General features: G+C 30.1%; 1 protein-coding gene across 2 annotated transcripts in view; it reads left to right on the plus strand.

The window, feature by feature from the left end:
- The window catches only part of LOC139094155 (protein sex-lethal-like), a 38125-nt gene extending 23931 nt beyond the window's left edge, over window positions 1-14194 (plus strand). For both annotated transcript variants that reach the window (XM_070645100.1, XM_070645101.1), the window contains exons 4-6: window positions 2707-2996; window positions 3331-3491; window positions 13354-14194. In XM_070645100.1, coding sequence (XP_070501201.1) covers window positions 2707-2996; window positions 3331-3491; window positions 13354-13448 — 546 coding nt within the window. In that variant the 3' untranslated portion in view covers window positions 13449-14194. The remainder of the gene's footprint in view (window positions 1-2706; window positions 2997-3330; window positions 3492-13353) is intronic.
- Window positions 14195-23735: the final 9541 nt, after the last annotated feature.

The raw sequence follows: 23735 nt of genomic DNA on the forward strand, positions 1-23735 counted from the left end.
ACATTTTCCTAAAACATCCAGAATTAAAGTAATAAGTGTGTCGCCAAAAGTTTCGCGACACTTGAGATCGTTTCGTGACACTTGACATCGTATCGTGACAAGTGTGATTGTGTTGTGACTGTGTCATTTATGATTTTATCGTGACTGTGTCATTTGTGATTGTGTAGTGATCGTGATTGTGATTCTGTCGTGACACTTGAAATTGTATCGTGACACTTGAAATTGTGTTGTGGCATTTAAAGTTGTATCACGACACAACAGAATGTCACGTAGAATAGTTTGAATAGCACTAGCTTAAAATATCAACTACACAAAACACAACTAATCCAGTCAATGAAAAAAGTGAAAATTTATAATCCTCGATTTTATTCTTTTTCCTGCTCGTTTTCAATTTCAACTTATTGATTTGTCAGTACTCAATATGTTCATGAAAGAGAAAATGTTGGCAGTTTTATAATTAATTTTTTTTGCGTTCCTTCTGCTTCCCCCTTTCGTTTGTCATCTCCACAACTAATTGCACACTTTCGTCGAATAAAATAAAGTTTTTAATTAAACTATCAGATTAACTTATTGAGTTATTCTTTAAAATTCCACAAAAGATATGAATAAATTTTTAACTTTGAGTCGTTTTCGATTGGCGGCGGATGAGCATCCACAACAAGCAAAGGTCACAAAAAGAATTTATCTCATGTCTTTAGCTTCAAGCTTTTCAAATGAACAAAATGAATGAAACAGGGTGTGAGAGAAGAAAGAACAAAAAAATGCAAGGGAGGAAGCAGAAACAAGCATGAGCTTAAGTGATTATGAATGCAAGACATTCACTGCTTTTTCACTTTCGTTTTTTTCTACTTTTTTTTGTTCTGTGCTGTATGTGTATAACAAGAGGGGAGAAAGAATGAAAGAAAGAAAAAAAAGTTGAAGGAGTGACAAAAACGAAAAAAATTGTTAAAGCTTATGGCAAATGTTTTGTGTGTGGTATAGAGTGCCTGATTTGAACATATTCTAGCCGGAACTGCTTCTTTTTCACTCAAAATGACAAATTGATTGTGATCCATGCTTTGAGTTGGGAAATATGCTTGGGGTTGGTGATTGACTTGGTCAAGAATGAAGTCAAATACGACTTGCTTAATACTGGATTAACTAAGCAATGAAGCTCAGTTGAGGCTTTGTCTACGTCGTGACGAAGCTGATCCAAGAGACACGATTTAGAAAATTTCGTTTTTCCATTAATAGCCGACACGGTGTCGTCATGTTACTCTCGTGTCTTGTCATTGACACAGCGACGTAGCGGATTCCTAGCGACTTTGTTGCGCTACTCTAGTTAAACTCTTGGAAAATGAGGCTTGCGTCGAATCTGAATCCAGCTAAATGTCATCAAAATTCCAAAAACAGTGCACATTGTCAAGCTAAATTCCATGACAAGTAGCAAAAAAATTCCATCGAACTGTACTTCAGAAACCCTATACATGTGTCATTGCTGCTGTTGATACGTAATGTTGTCATTTATTGTTGTTCACGTACATCGATTTATATTTTATTTGTATGAGTTTCAAAATGCGTGTGTTTGCATGTGTATATAAGTGATTAAGTCAGCAAGTGTTTGCAATATCACAAAAGAAAAGAAGACATAAGAAGAAAGAAAAAAATCGTAGCATGTACGTAAATATGTTAAATTGGCCGCAAGGATTAGTCATTGATAGAGGTTTATTGCTATTGCTGTTGATGTTCATCGGCTTAACTATCTCATCTCACTATCTACTCATGTGAATGTTTCGTCGTCATTCCATCCATATTGTATATTGTATATCATCAGAACAAGAGAACAAAAAAAAAGTTTGATATCGAATAGAATGAAAAAAAGGAGATTAGACATGATGAGGGGAAAAGTGGATATAAAATCAATAGTAACATTGACATTAATGTGAGTGCGTGGATGAAACTGACTTCCAGAGAAAAAAAAATATGAAATTATTCAAGTCACATATTGAATATCAATTTTTCTACCATTCTATTTGGCCTCTGTGTCTCTCACTGGTTGGTGGGGTGACAGGGGTGTAGTCAGATATGCTTTGAGGGAGGAGATGGAAAGTTCAAATTTTTCCACGAAAAATCTTAGCAAAATTGAAGAATTCCTAAAAGCAGAGGGGGTAGGTTAATTTGACATCCGAACCGACACCATCACCCACCCCCTCCTGGCTACATCCCGACACTTACAAATTCAGTAATCTCATTGCGATCTTCAATTCTTTTCATCTTAATTTTCACTTCTTTTCTCATATTCTCTTTTTTACTAAGCACTCTGCGTAATAAATATAATGAATTTTGTCTATTTTTGTAACTTGACTCTCTTCTGCTTCCGCAAAAATCCCAAAGAATTCAGTCACGTTGTTTCATGGACAGTATCTCATCAGAGCCAAAAAATAAGAAATAAACAAGAGAGCAAATCCATTGAATGTGAATGAATGAAAAGCTCATTTAATAAGCGATTGCTTTCTATTGATTCTATTATAAGCTTTTAATTTATGGCATATGTACGTTGATCATGTTTTTGTGCACAAATTTTAAGTAATTAATTGTTTATTTGAAAAATCGATTGCTAATGGTAATAATGAGATTTAAAATTTCAATTCCATAAGATTTTTCAAAGTCATTAAAGAATATTTCGAATGTTTCTGACTGTAATTTATCATTCTTCTACTTTTACAGACTGGCTACAGTTATGGATTTGCATTCATCAATTTCGTAAACGAAGAGTCAGCCACACGTGCCATTAAATGCTTAAATGGCTATACGATACGCGGTAAACGACTTAAAGTATCATACGCACGTCCACAAGGCGAGGATCTAAGAGAAACAAATCTCTACATAACAAATCTTCCGCGTACAATAACTGAACAACAATTAGATGTAATATTCGGTAAATATGGACACATTGTACAGAAAAATATTCTTAGGGATAAATTGACCGGTCAACCACGTGGCGTAGCTTTCGTTAGGTAAGTTCTTTTTATACCTATAATTATTAGTTTTAGCATATAACTGAATAATATTGCCATTAATTGTACTGTGACGAAAAGTATAATATGGTAATTTCATTAGTCTGCAAATTAATAAGCGGTAAATTAACATGAAAAGTTTTATTTTGCATGAGTTGTAATTATAAAGCAATTATGAATCAACAACAGTCATCACAAAGTTGTAATAGACACATTGTATTATTTATTACGCAAGGGTATATAACATTAAGTCACACAAATTAAATTTTCCTTAATATTTTAAGAATTGCCTACAAAAATTTTTATTTTTCCTGCTTTCATCCCTATAAAATAGATATAGTAAACGTGAGGAAGCTCAAGAAGCAATAGCATCACTCAATAATGTGATACCACAAGGTGGAAATCAACCATTAATCGTTCGCGTTGCGGAAGAACATGGAAGAGCAAAAGCAGCACTCTTCCTGCCACAATACAACCAATTTGTTCAAAATAGAGGTAGAATGAGAGTTCGCAATCAACCATATTAAATTTCTATATGATGATAAAATATTTATTTCGCTAATTACTTTTTTTCATTGTCGTCATAAACTTTTAAAAATGACAATTTTTAATTACACACGTTTTAAATGAAAACCTTTGAATTAATTTACGTTTTATGATTCATTCTTATTTCCTTTTTTTTTGTTTGCTGATATTTCGGTTATTATTTAACATAATATACAATTAAAATTAAGTTGATAATTCGCGTCATAAAAACTATCGATTAATATAATCCTTTAAAAAAAGCTTGAGATAAAATACTTTTTATTAAATATTTTTCGTGTTTGACTAGATTTCAATATTTATGCAATAAAATCTAATGTCGTAAGATTTGGCAATGTATGAAAAATGTTCTTTTGAATGAGATTGTTAAGTCACCCGAACAGCACAATGGCAAAATTCATTGTTGGAAGTAAAAATTGGTTTAAAAAAGTCGTCATGTAGCCTTCAAGACACTCTTATGTCTTGCTGTCATGCAGCATTAAAGACACTCTCATGTCTTGCTGTCAAGCAGCATTCAGGTCACAATCATGTCTTGCTGCCATGCAACATTCAGGACACCCTCGTGTCTTGCCGTCATGTTGCCTTCAGGTCACCCTTATGTCTTGCACCATTCAGAACACCCTAATATAGTCTTCAAGACACCATCAAGTTTTGCCATCAAGACTGCTTAGTAACGACATTCAGACAACTACTGACGTGCTGCTCGGAATCAACAATTTTGTCAATTAGATTTTATTGCAGTTTATTGAATCCTTGATACTTGACTAATAAGATTTGTATAAATAATTCAATTATTAAGATTGGGACAAATATTATATTAGTAAATTCTCCCAGATCTGTAACATTTACATTATTACTCACAATTGATGATAGTAAATACAGTATCGTTCAAAACTGTTTCCATGTTTTGAAAAATATTTTATTTTTGATCTATTTCCACTAAAACATGAGAAAGTCCTAACAAGTTATATATTGTATTAAAGCTTGTAAATTAAGTTATTCAAATATGCTAAAAAGTCTGGGAAAATATTTAGTTATAGTAGAAATTTTTGACAAAATGGCCGACATCACATGGAAACAGTTTTGAGCTAAAGAGAAACTTTTAATAATTTTAATACTAAAATGCACAATTATCAACAAATTTGTATATTTACTCAAAATACATTAAAAATGTGAACTTTTGATACATAAATCATAATATTATGTCCAGTAAAAACATCAAAATTATGAATTTTAGAGCAGTACAAATGTTCTGATTCATTTTGACAAAAATTTAATTATTGAAAGGTTTTAGAGGTTCCATTTGCAGCATAAGTAAATGAAAATAGCATGAATAAGACTTAAACATGCTTTAATTAACGTTAAAGGTCAGTTAAAAGCGAAAAATTTGAAAAAAGTTCATGGAAACACTTTGAAAAATTTCCTTCTTAACTAAAAGATTGAAATTTTTTAATTATTTACAGCTATATGTTAAGCTTTTATTGCATATTCTGATAGCTTTTACGTTATTGAATACAACTATACCCAATTTATGTAGCACTCATAAAGATTTAACCATTTTTTCTGACAATTTCTATTGTCAGTTGCAGCCATCTTTGAAAATTTTTTGAAGCAATTTTAAAAATTTAATTTTTTTGCATAAATATCACATTAATGTTTATTGAAGTGACTAAAATAGCCTACAAATTCAAAAATTAATATTAATTAAGCATCTTAAGCTTTCTAATATCGATATTTATGCAAAAAAATTAAATTTTTAAAATTGCTTCAAAAAATTTTCAAAGATGGCTGCAACTGACAATAGAAATTGTCAGAAAAAATGGTTAAATCTTTATGAGTGCTACATAAATTGGGTATAGTTGTATTCAATAACGTAAAAGCTATCAGAATATGCAATAAAAGCTTAACATATAGCTGTAAATAATTAAAAATTTCAATCTTTTAGTTAAGAAGGAATTTTTTCAAAATGTTTCCATGAACTTTTTTCAAATTTTTCGCTTTTAACTGACCTTTAACGTTAATTAAAGCATGTTTAAGTCTTATTCATGCTATTTTCATTTACTTATGCTGCAAATGGAACCTCTAAAACCTTTCAATAATTAAATTTTTGTCAAAATGAATCAGAACATTTGTACTGCTCTAAAATTCATAATTTTGATGTTTTTACTGGACATAATATTATGATTTATGTATCAAAAGTTCACATTTTTAATGTATTTTGAGTAAATATACAAATTTGTTGATAATTGTGCATTTTAGTATTAAAATTATTAAAAGTTTCTCTTTAGCTCAAAACTGTTTCCATGTGATGTCGGCCATTTTGTCAAAAATTTCTACTATAACTAAATATTTTCCCAGACTTTTTAGCATATTTGAATAGCTTAATGTACAAGCTTTAAAACAATATATAACTTGTTGGGACTTTCTCATGTTTTAGTGGAAATAAATCAAAAATAAAATATTTTTCAAAACATGGAAACAGTTTTGAACGATACTGTACTTCTGCACTTTAGAATGATTGATAAGTTCAGCTTAGACTTGAATATTGTAACGATTATGAACTTATCTTTGTTTAAATTATTGCATTCAAAATATTTACAAAACAATTTTTTTTTTTCATAGTTTATAAGATATGATTTATTAGCTGTAAGACTAACTGAAATTAAAGAAACTTTTCCTAAATTCTGAACGATTTTTTTTTTATTTTTTTGTGAACGACCGGGCAACTTGAAGAAATAGAAATTGAATAATTTAACACATTTATCAAATTAAATTATTATGGTTCATTAAACTTTTGAAGGCATTAACCCGAACAGCACAATTTGGGAAATTATATTCCTCATCTTAAACATGGGCTGCAATCAGAGCTTGAAGTCGACCTAAATTTCATATAGAAAAGTCATCTCGACTCCATCTCGAATTTAAGCGAGTTCAGCTCGAAGTTGACTAAAAGTTTGTGTGGATTTTACCACACAAAATGCTAGTCGACTTCAAGTTCTGATTGGAATCAGCTTTAAGAGCACCTTTGGGTGTAATGGCAACATACCAGCACTTTGTCGTTTAGCGACTATATTGTGCTGTTCGGGTAATTTAAAGGTAATTCACTTATGACGTCCAACATTAATTGGCAGTATAGAAATATTAAGAATGAGTCAAAAAACACCATTTTTAATGGATCTCATTAGTGAATGACCCCGAAGTAAATAAATCATTGAAGCAATTGGTTCAATTTATTATAGAAATAATTAACTAATTACTGAATTACAATTATTATTGATTGGACACTGAACTTTCGACATCATCGATTCATATTTGCTGTTTATTTGAATATGAATCGAATTATGATTTAGTCAGTGTATTATGAATTATCTATGTGATAAGGATAATTACTATATATGAATGGAACATGATTTATTACTATTTCATAACGCTAATAAAGAAATATGACCTGTTTTTATTCATAATTCTTAATTTGGGACACAAGAAAATAACTTTTTTTACCAATAAATCAAAAATAGTTTTTTTATAGTAAAATACATAAAAAAATATATGATAGCTTAAGGAAGCTTTAAAATAATGGAAAATTTATTGATCAGCATTGCATAAAAAAATGTTTTTTTCAATTTGAAAAATTGCGGTAGATTGTCGCTTTTGTCATTTATTGTTAGGAACTTGTGTAAAGTTAGTGTCAAATTTAATGAAATTTTTGAATTATGAGTTTGTAATAGAAACATAAGGGAGCATTCGGAAGTTACGTAACGCTAAAAATTGGGTTTTTGGACTTTAAATTTAATGGTTTGTAACAATCCCATACATCACATCGTATCCCTAATTAGCGTTACGGAACATCCAAACATTCCCTTACAGACATGATAATTGTAGATTTCAAAGCTCCAAGTGGACTTCTCCGTACAGAGTCGACTTCGAGCTCTGCTGTATTTGAACTATGATTTTGAATGACATAACCATTTAATCGATCCTTGAGTCGGAACCAGGGCGGTGTGACTCTGACAAGGTGACGCATATAAATCGAATCCGACACCTAATCAAAGCCACACGCTGATTTGGTTTGAAGTCAGATCTAAATCGAATCCGACACTTAGCCAGAGTCACATTGGCCTGAAACCGGATTTTTGCTCGATTTGCGCTAATAAGAAATGATTGTCCAATTTAAAGTAATGAATCGATTTCTCAAGATAATTATCGAGTTGACAAATTCAATTCCATCGCATGTCTGCTATCACAAAGAATAACATCTCACTTAACAATTCTGACTGACTATAAACAAATTCACAAAAGAATGAGTAATGATCTTGGGCATTTTTAATCGCCATCATGGGAAATAATAAAGTTTTATTAAATTCAAAAACTGAATAAATAACCTCAGAAATTTATTAAGTTAAATAATGTGCACGCTAACTGCAAATTGCAAGACATTTAAAAATTCCAAAAGGATATTTTTCATGACTTGTGAGAAAAAAAAATGCATAATAAAAAGTTTTTCAACCGGAAAAAGTAAAAGAAAAAAAAAAACTTAATAAATTCTACCTTGACATCAATTTCCATCCACTTTCTTATCTCTTCTTGTTATTATTATTGCTGGTTTATTTGTATTTCCCATTTACATGGAATGGAGCAGAAGTGGAGTCAGGGGGTTGGGGAAGGTTGTATATCCATGCTTACTTACTTATTTCATTGGATGGGGCACACAGGGACCCATTGCTGCGTTTAGAGTATGTCTGTAGACAGCTCTATCTTTCGATGAGTTTTGCCAGTTCGGGAGCATCTACATGGGTCGTAATAATGTAGAGTTGCAATGCCTCTGGCAGGTCTTACTTGAATGTGACACATGTGTTGCGTGTGCCTGTCACAGACACCTGTTTTTGCAACTCTGAATGCGGGGAAGGTTTGGTTTGGGAATTTTGTCTCACAAACTCACAGCAAATTCAAGAGACTGACAAAAAGGAAGGCGAGGTTCAATATCGCAACATAACAAACCCCCTACCACACCCCACTCATCCTCCTGAATACGTCTCTGACAACAAGAAATGGATAAACTTTTAAGACAAATTGAAATAGTCTAAGAATATCTTTAAATAACACTTGATGTCACCAAAAAGTTTTCTTTTACTCGTGAGAATTTTTAGTTTTTTGGAACTAACAAAATAGATGAACATAATTTTTCACTAGAAGTAAAAGAGGAAAATTCGGAACAAAACGCCTTCAGAACCTTTCGGAGCTTGATGATGGTTGAGTAAAATAAGAAGACAGAAAGCTCTCAGACGCCAGGCTACAATATTTATACAAAAGAAGGCATCAAGATGAGAATGAGAAAAATTGAAAATTAAGACATTTCCGACTTCTTGAAGGATGAATCAGAAAAAAGTATCATATTTAGCATATGCTTCGATCTCTTGGATTTTTCCATTATGTCAGACTTTCAGTTTGAATTCTATGACCTTCCCAAACACAACAAGGCTCGTGCCTCTGAGAAAATCTTCATTTAATAAGATGTACAAAAAGTACGAAGAACTACAAATAAAAATGATGATTGACATAAACATCAATGAGATGGTACAGATGAATGAGCATAAATGAAATTCATGTGAATGTCAAAAAGAGATTGAAACTGAGTGAAGCACGTCGTATTCACATAACATCGATGATGACAAACAAGCTGTATACATCTCCTTATGTACATTTGCATAAAATTGGCAAAAAAAGAAATATTTTCCGGAATTTTGTGCTCCTTTTATGCTGCAAAAAAAAACTTGATTGAATTTTTTTTTCTCTTCCTTCAATAAACATGGCTTTGGATTTCATTGTTATTTAAATATGAGCAAAAAAAAGTACTCATGAGAGATTTTTAAAAATGCATAAAATGTAGATTGCAGAAAAAAGCTCATTTTCTGATGCAGAAATGCTTATTCTAACATGAAAATCATTTTGATTGAAAGTTCTCCGCAGTGACAGAAGTTTACTTCTGGGTTTTTCATTCTTCCTGATGCTATGTTGGTAATGCTTTAAGAAGATAATCGAGGAGCTTCAAGTGAGGGAGTTTGAAGATGATATTCCTGAGAAAGTTCAATATGCTTAGGGTTAGGCACTATCAGAGGGTTAGACACTATCTGGAATATTGTCATAAACATTGTGATTTTGTATGATTTTAATCCTGGAAATATGTCTAATATTGGAGTAACAAAAGGTTGTAACTTGATAAAACTCTAAATCAGTGATGCCAATTTCAATTTTCGAGTATTGGAGCACAAAAGAGGTCTTTACTGACAAATTTGAGTCTTGTCATTCAAAGAACTATTTAAATTACGTTAGAAACTTGCAAAAAAGTTCCAAAAATTCATAAAATTGCAGAATAGACAATATTTTGAACTTTGACTTGATTTTGGGCTTGAACTTGAATCTTCAAAAGGAAAACTTTCTCATCCCAAAAAATTGAGTGAACTGAGCTAAAGATCGAACTGTTTTTGGAAGCAATTCTAAGTTTTAGAGAATTGGAAGATTAATTTTGGGATCAGGGCATCGTTTTTGGAAAAAAAATTCTCAATTTGGTGGGATTTTCTAGACAAAAATCTAAACCACTTCAAATCCCACGACCCGAAACTCGGAGTTTTGTGTTTTTTTGTTCCAAAAAAATTTTCAACACATCCATTACACTTTAAAAAATTCTAAATTTTCAAGTTCTTCAAAAATCGGGATATTTTCGGGCTCTGTCGGGACACAGTAATGCTGGAAGAATAGTACAGCAACTTATCGGCTAATTACAGCTGATAGCAACCATAATTTTCATAAATAATTGAAATCAATATTAAACTTCCTTATATCCTTAGTTTAATGATTTAGTCACACATGATTTAATCACTTCTTCAATCTAAAAATTACTTCATTAGCTCTCTTAAATAATATTATATTTGTGCACCTTAAAACATAATAATTATTAAGTGAGTGAAATTTTTAATCAAATTAGATTTTTAAAATAATAAAAAAAGCAAGCTTAAAAGCTTAAACATAATTCAATATAATCGATTAGTATTTGTTCTCATTAAGAGGAAAATAATTTTTAGAAAATTGTCATTTGAAGTCCTTAAAATATTATTCCTGTCAAAAGATGGCGCGGATGTTGGTCAAAGTACTAGCTTTGTATTTGTGTGCAGGAATGATAAAAAAAAGTCCTTACATTTTATGAGACTCAGAAATATAAATTTTTAAAAATATGGTGACCGTTATGGAAAATATTTGTGTTTATTTTCTTAAGTTTCAAATTTATGGCAGATGATTTTTTTTATTCAATAAATTATGACAGAATTAAATACAAAAAAATTTTAAAAAAACTGAAAAATACCAAAAAAAAACTAATTATTCTTCCTAATTGGAGATTATTGTTTTAAAAAATATGTCAAAATGTAATGTAGTGAAGCTTCTTAATTACAATATGACCCAATAGTCTTCATAGAGTCATTTAGAAACTTTGAAATAACTAAGGTATTTGATGTTAGAAAATATTTGTAACCTTTTTTTCTGTAACTTTAAACTTCTGAATATTTACAAAACTCCATATATATAATAATCTACTCAATAATAAAAGTTTTATGGAATTATTGAAGTTCAAGTAGAGAAATAAACAAACAAAATTTTTTTTTTTTTAAATATAAAACTTTCAATTCATAAATTGCGTTTAGCTGATTAATTTGATAACTAAGTCTAGACACTCATCAGAAAATTGTAATAAATCTTAAGATAGTTTGTTTAAAAGAATTGCTAAATTTTAAAATTTTTGAAATATTGATTTTTATATATTTTTAAAAACTTTAAATTCCTTATAATATTTTTAAATTAATATAAAGAAAATTTAAAAATTCAATTTTTTAATTTTAATTTTCAAATTTTTTACAATTAAAATTTTTTAAATTTCAATCAAAAAATGCACAAATTGTTAAATTTTTTCAACTTTTACAAATTCTAATTTTCTATTGAGTGTCTGAGCTGAACTTTATTAGAACTCCAAATACTACTTAGTGATTAGAATGAAATAAAACATAAATTTAATGCGCATTACAAGAAAATCATTTATTAAGAGAAATCCCGGACGATACATGGCTAATCAGAATCCACACGGGGTCCATAGCCGATGAGGATTCTTTCTCTATATTGTATCATTCGGGAAATCTAAACCGGGACTATAAACTTTTTTTGACAAAAAATTAAAAATTCATTAACAATTAAAATTAAAATCTTCATTTTAAAAACTAAATGAGCTTTAAAATTAAGGAAATTTCGGAAATTGAATTGAAAGTTTCGATTTTTTTTTTTCAGATTAACAGAATTGTATTAATTTTTTTTTTAGCGATCAATAAAAATGTTAACTCGGGTTTCGTAAGTTTAAATTGATTTTTTTTTTTTCACAAAACTGAAATCTGTCTTTTTTTTATTTTTTTTTATACCTGCCTTCCAACTTTTTTTTTCTAGAATTCATCAAGCGAAGTGCAACTAATTCTAGCTCTATGTAAATAAGAATGGCGTGAATATAAATATTTTTTTTTTTTTTCATTTTCTTAGATGTTAACAAGAAATTAAAAAATGTTGAAGCTGTTAAAACGTCTTTAAGAAAATTTTAAATCAACATCAAAAGTTTTTAATTGTTTTTTTTTTTTTGTTTTTTCTTAAATAATGAAAGAATTTGAGAATTTTACACCATAAATTAAATTTCAAGTTAAATTTATTTAAAAATATGAAATTTAAACTTGGAGAATTCCTCTTCAGAGTTTGAAGTCTTCCCGAATTTAGTAGAGTTGGCCGGATTTCACTAAAGTCGTTTTTTTGAACTTTTGGAACCCAGACTGCTAAAGTCCTGCCAACTCTATGTAAAAAGTCGATTCTATTCAACTCGAGTCCATATAAAATTCGAGCAGATTTATAACTATAATTCCGTACAATTCAATATTAAATAAATTTTAGAAATGAAATACCTAAAATAAGCTTATAAACAACCTTAAATTTTACAATATCAAATTCAATAGACTTTGAAATTTCTTAAAATAATTAAAATCATTTAAGATCAATATTACGATATTCTAGAGACTAGTATCAAAATATGATTTAAATTTTACATATGGGCATGGCCGTTTAGAAATTCACACTCAGTAATTTGAAGTTAAAGGCATTTTTCTCCTTAGTTGGACTTTTTAGGATCACTTTTCATAGTTATAATTGTAGAAATTCATAAAACCAACATTTTGGCATATAATTTGCTATGATTAGTGCTTTAATTAATGCAAAAATTCAAAAAATATCTCAATTACTGAGTGTGAAATTTTGTTCCATTTTTAAAATTTTTCAGAAAATTTAATAAAAATTGCTAAATTTATGTGTTTATTATGATTTAAATTGTGGGAGCATAAAGAGTTTATGTTCCTTTTTAAGATTAGATTACTCTACGGAAGCAAATCATGCTTTAAATTAGTTTAATTAACAAAATGAGTATTCTGTTTTTGAAAAAAATTATTTTTTTCCGTTGAAATTTTGAAAAAAAATGGAACGTTATTTGCGGCTAAGCCCATATTTAATATTGCGCGATACAAAATTTTTAGCTTATTCCAATCGACACCTTACAAAATTTACAAAAATTCCTTAATTTTCTATTTGAAACTAATTTTTATTCTCTTTTTTCCTCTCTTTTTACATTAATGTGGACTTATTCATCATTTGGGTCAATAATTGGATGTATGAAAATCTACAAATCTCATCAAAAAAAATCTATAAATCCCGAAATGTCGACCAAATCGAATCATCAACACATCAGGCTTACTTAATACACCCTCAACATCATTCGGAAATCTTGAGGATGGCGTCGATGGTTTGTACAGCAGAAATAATAAATTTACGTATCCCTACTGATATTTAAGGTACTATTAGAATTTTTTATTAAGTAACAATATTTTTCGTCTTTTTAATCGCAAATTTTTAATTTTAATTTGGAGTAAATTTCTTATTCTACCAACGTTATCTTCAATATTCCCTTCGAATCTATTCTATCCCTATTTAAATTTTTCTATACTCATATTCATAAAGAATATTAAAAAGAATCGACAGAAAAATCATTTATACTTTATCATCTAAATTGAATTATTAAGATACGCTACTGTCCAGCCTCACCACCACCCCCTCTATATAAATTCTACTATTCATAAATATGATAAAAATGAGAGGAAATTTTGCATGCATACAAAGTATATAAAAAAATATATAAAATGTCATTTGCTAATTTACTGCCATTGGTGCTGCCTTAAAAAGAAATTTTTAAGAAAAAAAAATTTCATATAAAAAAAATGAAAGTGAAATGTTTGTGATATTAAATAAAGATCTCATTAGCAGACAGCACTTTAGGGGTCTATCTAACCATTTTACTTTCTTTTCTCCCATGAAGGTTAGAATTTCTGTTATTAATTGATTTGTTGTAGACAGAGTTTGAAGTTGACTTGAATTTTGAATAGAGAAATTGACTCAAGTTGACTTGACTTGATGATGCAAAGTTCGAAGTGGACTCAAGTTGACTTGGATTTTGTATGAAAAGTTGACTTAAGTCCTCAAGTTGATTCGAATTTTTGTATGAAAAAGTCTACTTGAGTCCTCAAGTTGACTTGAATTTTTGTATGTAAAGTTGACTTGAGTCCTCAAGTTGATTCGAATTTTTGTATGAAAAAGTCTACTTGAGTCCTCAAGTTGACTTGAATTTTTGTATGTAAAGTTGATTTGAGTCCTCAAGTTGATTCGAATTTTTGTATGAAAAAGTCTACTTGAGTCCTCAAGTTGACTTGAATTTTGTATAGAAAAGTCTACTTGAGTCCTCAAGTTGACTTGAATTCTGTATGGAAAAGTCTACTTGAGTCCTCAAGTTGATTCAAATTTTATATAAATCCTTAACTTTTCCATATAAAATTCAAGTTTCTTCTAGATGCAAGTTGACTTGACTTCATTCAAAATTCAATTCATCTTCAAACTCTGAACTCTAGGTATTCAATCTTAATTTAGAGTCCTTTTTTTGGAAGGACACGAATACTTTTCTTTGATGTAATTAAATTAGATCTTTCTGTAGAAATTTCACCAATTATTTTTTGATGCGTAATTTGCAACAATTTCTTTTTTTAGTCATCACTTTTATTTCGGTAAAATGCCTTTTTACATTCTAGTCAATAAGTTTTTCAAATTCATCAAATGGAAATTATTATATGGTAGAAAAAGTAAAGCTTCCTCTCAGTTTTTACCTCCCAAGATTGTCTACTCAGAAGGTGTTGAAATCTTTATTTTGATACGCAATAAAAGTTGAGAATTGATTGTAAAGTAGAAAAAAGGACATTTTTTAAGCAAGTTGTTCTTGATGGAAGTCGAACCTGAGTCTAGATTGTCAATTGTATGCTGTTGCTATTAAGCTATTTGAGGTTGTTGAAGTGCTTAGCAAATTACCAATTTAAACTATAAAACTGCTCTGATTGGTTAGACCAGAGCTGTCCAAACTGTGTGTCGCGGTACATTGGTGTGCCTAGGCTCAAGATTAGACAGCCCCAACAGAGCAAGTCAGTCTCACAGCTCCACATTCAATCCTCTCTTCAAATTGTTTCAATTTCTTCCGAGTAGATCATCGACAAGCTTTAAAGATATATTAAATAGAGTTAAAACGAACAAACAAAAAAAGACGAAAAATTGTAAGCAACTTAATAAAAATTTCTAATAGTATTTATTTAATAAAAAATATTTAAGACTTTGTATAGAAAATAATGGACGAGAAATTGCTTCAACAATAAATATCGTGATGAATTGTTAGAGCAATTTCTTTCCTTTTTCAAATGTGTCCAAGGATTGGAAAATTAAATTGTTATATAGAATCGGTTTCAAGTATTGATATACATTTATTTCAATTCGATCTTGAGTGGATATAGTTTTTATTTGACTAGTTATGTGTAGGGTGAACTGAAGACTCGGTTTTGATGAGTTTTTGAGATTGAGATCGGAATCAAAACTTGGCCAATCTCGAGGCAGAAACTGGAAAGCCTTAAATTCGAAAAAGCCGAAAGCCTCGATCTCGAAAATATTCAATTTCATGTCTAGTTCTAAGGACGAATAATTTCATCTAAATGAGATTTGTCGTCCCTAAAACTAGACTTGAATAGCTCAAATCAGTTAATCGATCCAAAATCCGAATGGCGTGACTCTGAAATTGTGTCAGACATCATGCCAGAGCCTCTCCGGTCTGTGGTCGGATTATCCGGATATAATTATAAACCTGTGGTCGGACTACTGATCGAATAACCGATTAACCGGATTTGATTTCAAATCCGACGCCAATTGATTTAACCGATTTTTGCAATTTGCTAGAAATGCATGAAACTAGTCAACTAAAAAACCATCCACTTAGGATTCAAGCACAGATAATTAAAAAAAAATCATTTACTCAAAGAAGTTTTGAATATTTTCGAAGTTGTACAGTATTAGATCAATTAAAATCTAATATCGATTCGAGCTTTCTAAAACTAGTAAATGAAACATTTACCAATAAAAAATATTTTAGACATTTACTTACTATCATTAAATACATTTGACATATAATAACAGAGTGACGTATTTCCAATCCTTGAATCGTCACATTTTATTTCCTCAATTTTTTTCAATTCGCGTTCATGTAAAAGCAAGAGTAAACAGATTCAATGAAAATGTAGATACCGGTAAACCTCCAGCTTAATAAATTAAAATATCTACGTCATTTTTATATAAAAAAAACTTTTCATTGAGAATGGTTCCTCTCAAAAAAAATGGATAAATTATAGACAATTGTGTATAAAAAGAACAAAAACAAAAAATGAATATATTTAAGCAAAAAAAAAAATGAGAAAAACCGATATTAATGAGTGTCTTGCATTTAATCCTTCTTTCTTCCTTTAATATCCTCGTACTTAACATTAAAAAAATAATATAAATAAAACAAACAACAACCATAGTTAATTTATATAAAAAAATAAATAAATTAAAAAAAAATTCTATATCCTCTCTCCTGTTAATTAATTATATAAACATATAATTGAGAAAAAAATTTCAAATTTAATTAATTTAATTTAAGCATTTAATTAATAAAATTAATAAATAATAAAAAGAAAAGTGATTAATAAGATTAAAGATAAAACAAAGAAATTAATAAAAAAATATAATCGCAGCATCGTCAACAAAAACAAAGAAAATGAAATCAATTTTTAAAGTTTATGAAAAAAAAACTCAATTATATTCAGTTGAAAATTACATAAAGTTCATCTTGTTGTAGAGTGTTACTTGCTTAATTACTTACTTAGTGCAAAGTTTTAATTTATTATATTTCTTAGAGTTGGAAAATTGAGTTAAATCTTATAACTTAATTATGATTATTCTTCACGATTCTGAATTCGAATTTGCCATAATTTACTAAGAACCGATTAAAATTTGCATAATTTTTTTTTGCTAACACTTGTGAAGTATAACATTTTATACAAAATTCAATCAATTCTTAGTTAATTATGGTAAATTAAAATTGGCTTCGACCTCTGATTTGAACCGTGCATTTCCAAAACCTATGCATTTTATTATATATATTCTATGCATTTTGAGCGTGATGACGTGCAAAATGACCGTCGTACGACAAATGCATTTACAACGTCATGTTAATGTTGTGTCGCTCAGGACGATTTAAACTCTGATATTTCTTAAAAATTGCTATGTTCCTTTCAGCGATGAAAAATCAAAAATTTAGCTTTAATTTACAATTTTCGGTCTAAAACTCAATAGAACCATATTAAATGATTTTTTCGTGTGGCTACCAAATAGAAATTCTGAATTATAATTCCCAAATTTTAAGCATTAAAAAGCAACAGATGAACTTTTATGTTATTTAAGACAGAAACCCAAAGATTTATGTAAAAGACAAAATTATTTTTGAAACTTAACATTCCAAAGATCTTAAAACTAAATTAAAATAAGTCAAATAAGTTTGTTACTCTACATTCTGTTAATATTTATCATTAAGTCAGCTATTATTCAAAAAAGTTATTTTATTTCTAAGCTATGTTATACATATTTTGATAAAATTCCATTAGAAGTTTAAGAAAAATAGTTAAAGCTTTATGTGTGTTAATGCTTAATTTAATTTATCTCAGAGTTCGAAGTTGACTCGGATTTTATAAGGAAAAGTCGACTTGCCTCGACTCCACTCGATCCGAGCCCGAAGTGGACTCGGATTTTGAATGGAAATGTCAACTTGAGTCGACTTGACAGCATTCAAAATTTGAGTCGGCTTCAATCTCTGATTCATCTACTTATTCGAGGAAGAAAGCTTGAATTCAAATTTTTTCAAGTTCTTCCATCAACTTGAACATAAATTCTTCCCAGTTCCTACAATTCTGAGTGACATAAAGTGGGAGAACCCGAGCGACACATCGCGACAATGACAGTCATGTGACAGCCATATGACATTGCCTCATGGCACTAATGTGTCTCTTGGAGGAGGAGTCAATACCTCGAGCGACAACTATCGTGACAAATCCGTTTGCAACTTCGTTGTCATGATGTGTCGCTTGAGTACGAAGGACAAATGAACTTCAAATCCGATGTACCTTCCAAATTGAACCTTGTATCGCACGTGAAATTCACAGAAATTTTATGAATTTTTCTAAAAAAATTCACATCAGTCATAAAAAACAGCAGCGATAAAAAGAATTTCTAAATTAATTTCATCAACGCAATAAGTTCAGTCCTCCGGAAGCTCCCTTCAAAAACGAGAACGGAAATTTCATCTCCAAAAAAAAGGTGTTTTATCACTCGGAAGAAAAAGCAAAATTAAATAAATTTTTTTACGCAATTGAATCAGAATACAACAAAATATATAAAAAAATGGAAAGCCTTAAAGCAATGAAAATTGAAATTACTTTGACCTCTCAGTCAGATGCTAGAGACGATTTTCCTCTTCTTAAAATTAATTAAATCAAGCATAAGGCAATCGAAAGAATTCAATTGCTTTTGTGCTTTTAACATCTGCTAAATTAAAGATGAAAGGAAATAAGAATGACGAAATTCTAGACTTTAAAAATTTCACAGGATCTAAATCAATAATTTGACGTTAAAAAATTCAAAAAAAGATTTTCATGATGAATGAATAACTTTAATGAATTGATTCAAATCGGATGTAATTTGTAAGACTCTATTGAACATTCGATTCCTCAATTGAACATGGATTACTTACGCAAGCTTCTAAGCTTCCTTTCAATGAAAACGATTCTTAGTAAAAATGTTGTCTGTTTTTCGACATGTCTGCTGAACTTTGGACGTTTTTCATTGATAAAATACACACGTGCAGTATATTGAGATTTCTGGGGCAATACAGCGTCGGGAATGTAAGCAGATGTCATAACGGAGCCATGACGGCTCCAAGATGTCCTAACGGAACCATGACAGCTCGAAGTTAACAAAGAATAATTAATACTGGTCACTAACTAGGCATTAACTTGCCAATAACTAACTATAATGGATTATTGTAAACTCGAGGCTGTTTTCCGCCCATTTTTAGGGCGACAATTGAAATTTGCCGCATAGCGATGCTTCTTAGCAACACAATAAAATAAGGTGGCATAACAAACGTTTAAAGACATCACAACGGCTCTTTTATCAACATCAAATGAGAGTCGCTTCTATTTGGCAACCATATGAATGCTATCCGAAGTCGACTTACATTTGGTGCTGATAAAAGAGCTTTAGCAGAGCCTTATTAACTTCTCCAAGCGGCACAATGAGCCAAACAACACTTATCACTGTAAAAATGGATCGAAATCAGCTGTAACGATTGCATACAGGAAATGTCGCTTCTTATTGCTTATAAAGCGTTCTAGCTTGTTCTGGCGAACAAGTTGTGCTGTTCGGGTTCGTAGAAAAGCCTTCTTTATTGTTGTCGCTCGGGTAAAAAACTTTGACAAAATCTTAAATGTTCCGTGGTGACAGTTACCGTTCACTTATTATGTAAAGCAAAAAATCGAATTTTTAAAGCATAACGTAATAAGTGAACGACACCATACCATCTACATTTGTGTAGCTCAGGGTTCAATACACAGAATTGCACCTGAAGAGACTCAGTTTTAGCAAATTTAAAATGTTTGAATCAAAGCTTTTCTTCCTTAATGCTAGATTATTATTAAATAAGAATCTATTCTAGTCAAGAATCATTTCAACCACTCAATCATATTTATAAATAACTCCTTTATTTATTTTAAAAAAAATGAAAAAGATTCATAGATTTTTAGCTGTGATTAATTATTTTTGGTTGTGTCAACCAAGAAAAAAAACCAGAAGACATTGATACTCAATAACAATGAACATGATAAAAAAATGAATAAATTAATGAAACGACAACAAAGACATGATAAACAATTAAAAATAAAAATAAAAATTGGAAATAATGTTCAATAACCTTAATAAATGAATCATATAATGGAAAAAAAATGTAAATTTCCACTTAAAAATATTTAAAAAAAAAATCGTTAATACAAAAAAATTGTAAACTTTTAAAATAAATCTTAATTAAGCGATAAAGTAAAGTCATTTAATCAAAGTAAAAAAACAAAAGAAAAAATTTAAAAGAATATAAATGAAAATTATGATAATTAAAATAAATGATGATATAAAGAGTTGTATCGCAGAGTGCAATAAATAAAATGAAAATAAAAATTTAATTAGAAAATGAAAAATAAAAAAAAGTGAATGAAAAAAAAAAATGAAATGAAAATTACATTAGAGTTTGAATATATTTATTATCTCTTCGATCTTTCAGAAGTATTTAACCTCAAATAGAGGCTGATAACCGTCTTTGTGGAGAAGGGACGACATTTTTGAAGAAATTTGAATTTTAATTAATAAAGGCATAAAATAATAAAATATTCAAGTGCCTTTCTGGTCGAATAGGTAAACTGCTTAACCCAAATTTGGTATGGTAACTCAAAGGTCATCGGTTCGAATCCAACAATTTTTCAAGTTTGTTGCACTACACTTGGTTAAAATCCGCAAGCAAAAAGACGTCCAGGAGCTTTAACAGCTACATAAACCAGAACAGTGATAAAAGAATGTCAGCAGAATGGTGGGACAGAGAATTTGTACAAATTAGGTGGCAGAGCCAACAACAGAGTCAGATGGAAATCGCTCCAGACGGCGTCAATGAAGTTTTAGCGGAACCCTCAAAATTCTGTAACCCAGCCTTCTTAATTTATGTCACTCAGACAAGTCCACACTCTAGTTAAGCAGCTTCCATTTCATTTCTATTAACATTCAAATTTTAATAAACCACTACAAACCCCTTTCCAAGACCAATCCTGTAAAGATCATATCATTAAAAGTAATTTACTTTGGTCGTCTCTCTTTATATTCTTCAGTCATGAGATGAAAAGAATTCTTAAAAGCCTTTTAACATTTCCATCATCATAATCATAATAATGTTCTTCATATCTCATTTTAAAAATTCTTTTGTGATATTAAATTTAATAATTTTAATGATTCCTTTTTCATCCATAAGAATACAAATTATCATTATAATAATGCTTAAAGCATTCGTTAATGTAGTCTTGAAAGACCTTTGTGACGCGGCATAATAGTTTGCAGACAAGCTTTTTTGGAAGTGCTTAGAACAGTATATTGTGTGCGGTTTAGGTTTGAGGCTTACTACTAAGGTGTGGCGCAAGAAATAAAAGGTTGTTCACCACTGGATTAATAGTTAGAATAGATGCAAGTTGTTTTTTAGACTTGTTTTGAAGAATATGAATTTAAAGCTTAACATTAAGTTCTGAAATGTTTAGTACGCTCTCCCGAGTGACACAAATGAGGAAGACTTCGCCATGGAGCTCTTAAGGCTCCGCTTAACTTCTTTTATTAATACCAAATGTATAATCCTCTGTTTGGTAGTCATATGAACACCATTTGGCCTCCACAAATTTGCGGCTTCCATTTGGGAAACAAGATGACGTCTATATGGCTGCCAAACGGAGTCGGCTTTAATTTGGTTTTAAAAGAGGTTTAACGAAGCCTTATAAGCTCCATAGCGGAACCTTCTTCATTTGTGCCGCTCGGGCCATGAAATTAGAAAGTGCGAACATCCACAATCAAACTTCCCCGAGACCATGACTTTTCTGAAAATTAATTTATGAAAAACAAATTTGAAACTTCTTCGCTTTCTGAATTTTACTCTTGATTAAAAAAAGAAACAAAAACTTCCTGACATTAATTTATCCTCAAAATGTATCTAATGAGATGTGAAAAGTCATAAAAAAATGTAAATGAAAATTTAATCAAAAGAAAAATTTTTTTCACGGTAATAAATGAATAAATGAGAAGAAAAAATATTATCATGTCCGGACTAACTTTCTACAAACAAATTATTTTATTCTTGCATATAAATTTAATTTTGTGTTCATCACAATAGACCCGTCAAGTTTGATTAATTTTTTTTGTTGTATTGTAACTTTATGAATGGCTAATTTTGAGCAAAATTTTAGTTAGGTATGTTAATCATATTGTCTATGATTATTTCAGTGAATGTTGTACTGGGAAGTCCGAGATTGTGTGACCAGATGCAACAAAAAATACCCTAATCCGACTAGACTTTCTCTTGGAATCGACTCCAGGTCGTTGAAGTCGGTTGGCCGACACTTAAAGATCAAGCAATTTCTTAATAAGGATACAACGCAACTGTTGCATAAGATGTCAAAAGAATCAGAGGCGTTACGTTGAATTGTCGGCCAACCGTCTTTAACAACTCGGGTGACATCTCAGGAAAAGACTATCGGGACTATGTGTAAAAGACTATGTCGGACTTGGGTACTTTTTCGTTGTTTCTGGTCACAAAAACTCGGTTTGTGTAATCGCGACACATAAATTGTGGCTAGATACATTGCATTTATATACCATGGACTATGAAATTGTGCAGATTTGGGAATCTTTTGTCTTCCAAAAGCAATAAAACCTTCTTGATGTTTATAATATCAATATCATTAATGTATTATCAGACCAAGCGACATAAATGAAGAAAGCGCCACCACGGAGCTTTTAAGACTCCGCCAAAGCTCTTTTATAAACACAAAATGGATGCTGCCTTTGCCAGAGTCAGTAAACAATAACCTTTTGAATCTAATAAAATTCCTTTTAGTTTTGAAATCAAATAATCCTCAAAAATTGCCTTTTGCCATCATCAGTTACTGATTTATATGAATTTATTAAAGCTTGATTAAAGCTCTTTATGGAAGCAAACAAAATTTGAAAATGCCAAATATTTCTGAACTGTATTCGTACAAGAGTATCACATTAAATTGCTTTAAACTCACATGATGATGGTCAAATAATAGCCACGAAATATTTACTGTTTGCTGTACACAAAATACTTGATAAATAGATTAAATTTCAAGAGCAATGTTACATCAAGCGAAATTTATTGCTTGTAAAAAGCCCAATTGGGACTTTTATGATGTAAATAAAAAAAAGCTTTTGTTTGCAATAAATTTCAAATCATAAAATATTTTTTGTGCTCATAATATCGCGGTCTGGACGTAAAAAATGATCCTTGATAGATTAAAAATCTTGAATATTAGGAATGATCAAAGCTCGAATTTTGTATGAAGTCAAGTTGATTTGAGTAGAATTTTGAAAATCTAAAGTCAAGTCAACTTGAGTCGAATTTTACTTTTCCCATTCGTAATATGAAGTCAAGTTGACTTGAGTCCACTTTTCCACACAAAATCTGAAGTTAAGTAGACTTGAATCCACTTTTTCATAGAAAATCTGAAGTCAAGTCAACTTGAGTTCCATTTTATACAATATCTGAAAAATCAACTTGAAACTTTTAAACCGATTTGAAGTCTGACTTTTACTTTTTCATGAGAAAATCTGGGAAAGTCCACTTTTCCCATACAAAATCTAAAGTCAAGTAGACTTGAGTTGACTTTTAAATACAAAATCTGAAAGAAGCTTTTACATTCAAAATCGAAGTCAAGCCGTGAAAGCTGATTTAAAGAAGTTTGAAATGAAAACAAGATCAAATCATAATCCAAAAATTGAGAAAAATTGAAAAACTCCAATTTAAGTCAAGTAAAAATTGATGTCCGACAGTTCAAAGCCATCACTCAAGCTTCCTACAAACAA

Source organism: Chironomus tepperi, unplaced genomic scaffold, assembly GCF_022539635.2.
Source record: "Chironomus tepperi strain 1889 unplaced genomic scaffold, CSIRO-AGI_Ctep_v1 contig_351, whole genome shotgun sequence".
Classification (NCBI taxonomy): Eukaryota; Metazoa; Arthropoda; class Insecta; order Diptera; family Chironomidae; genus Chironomus; species Chironomus tepperi.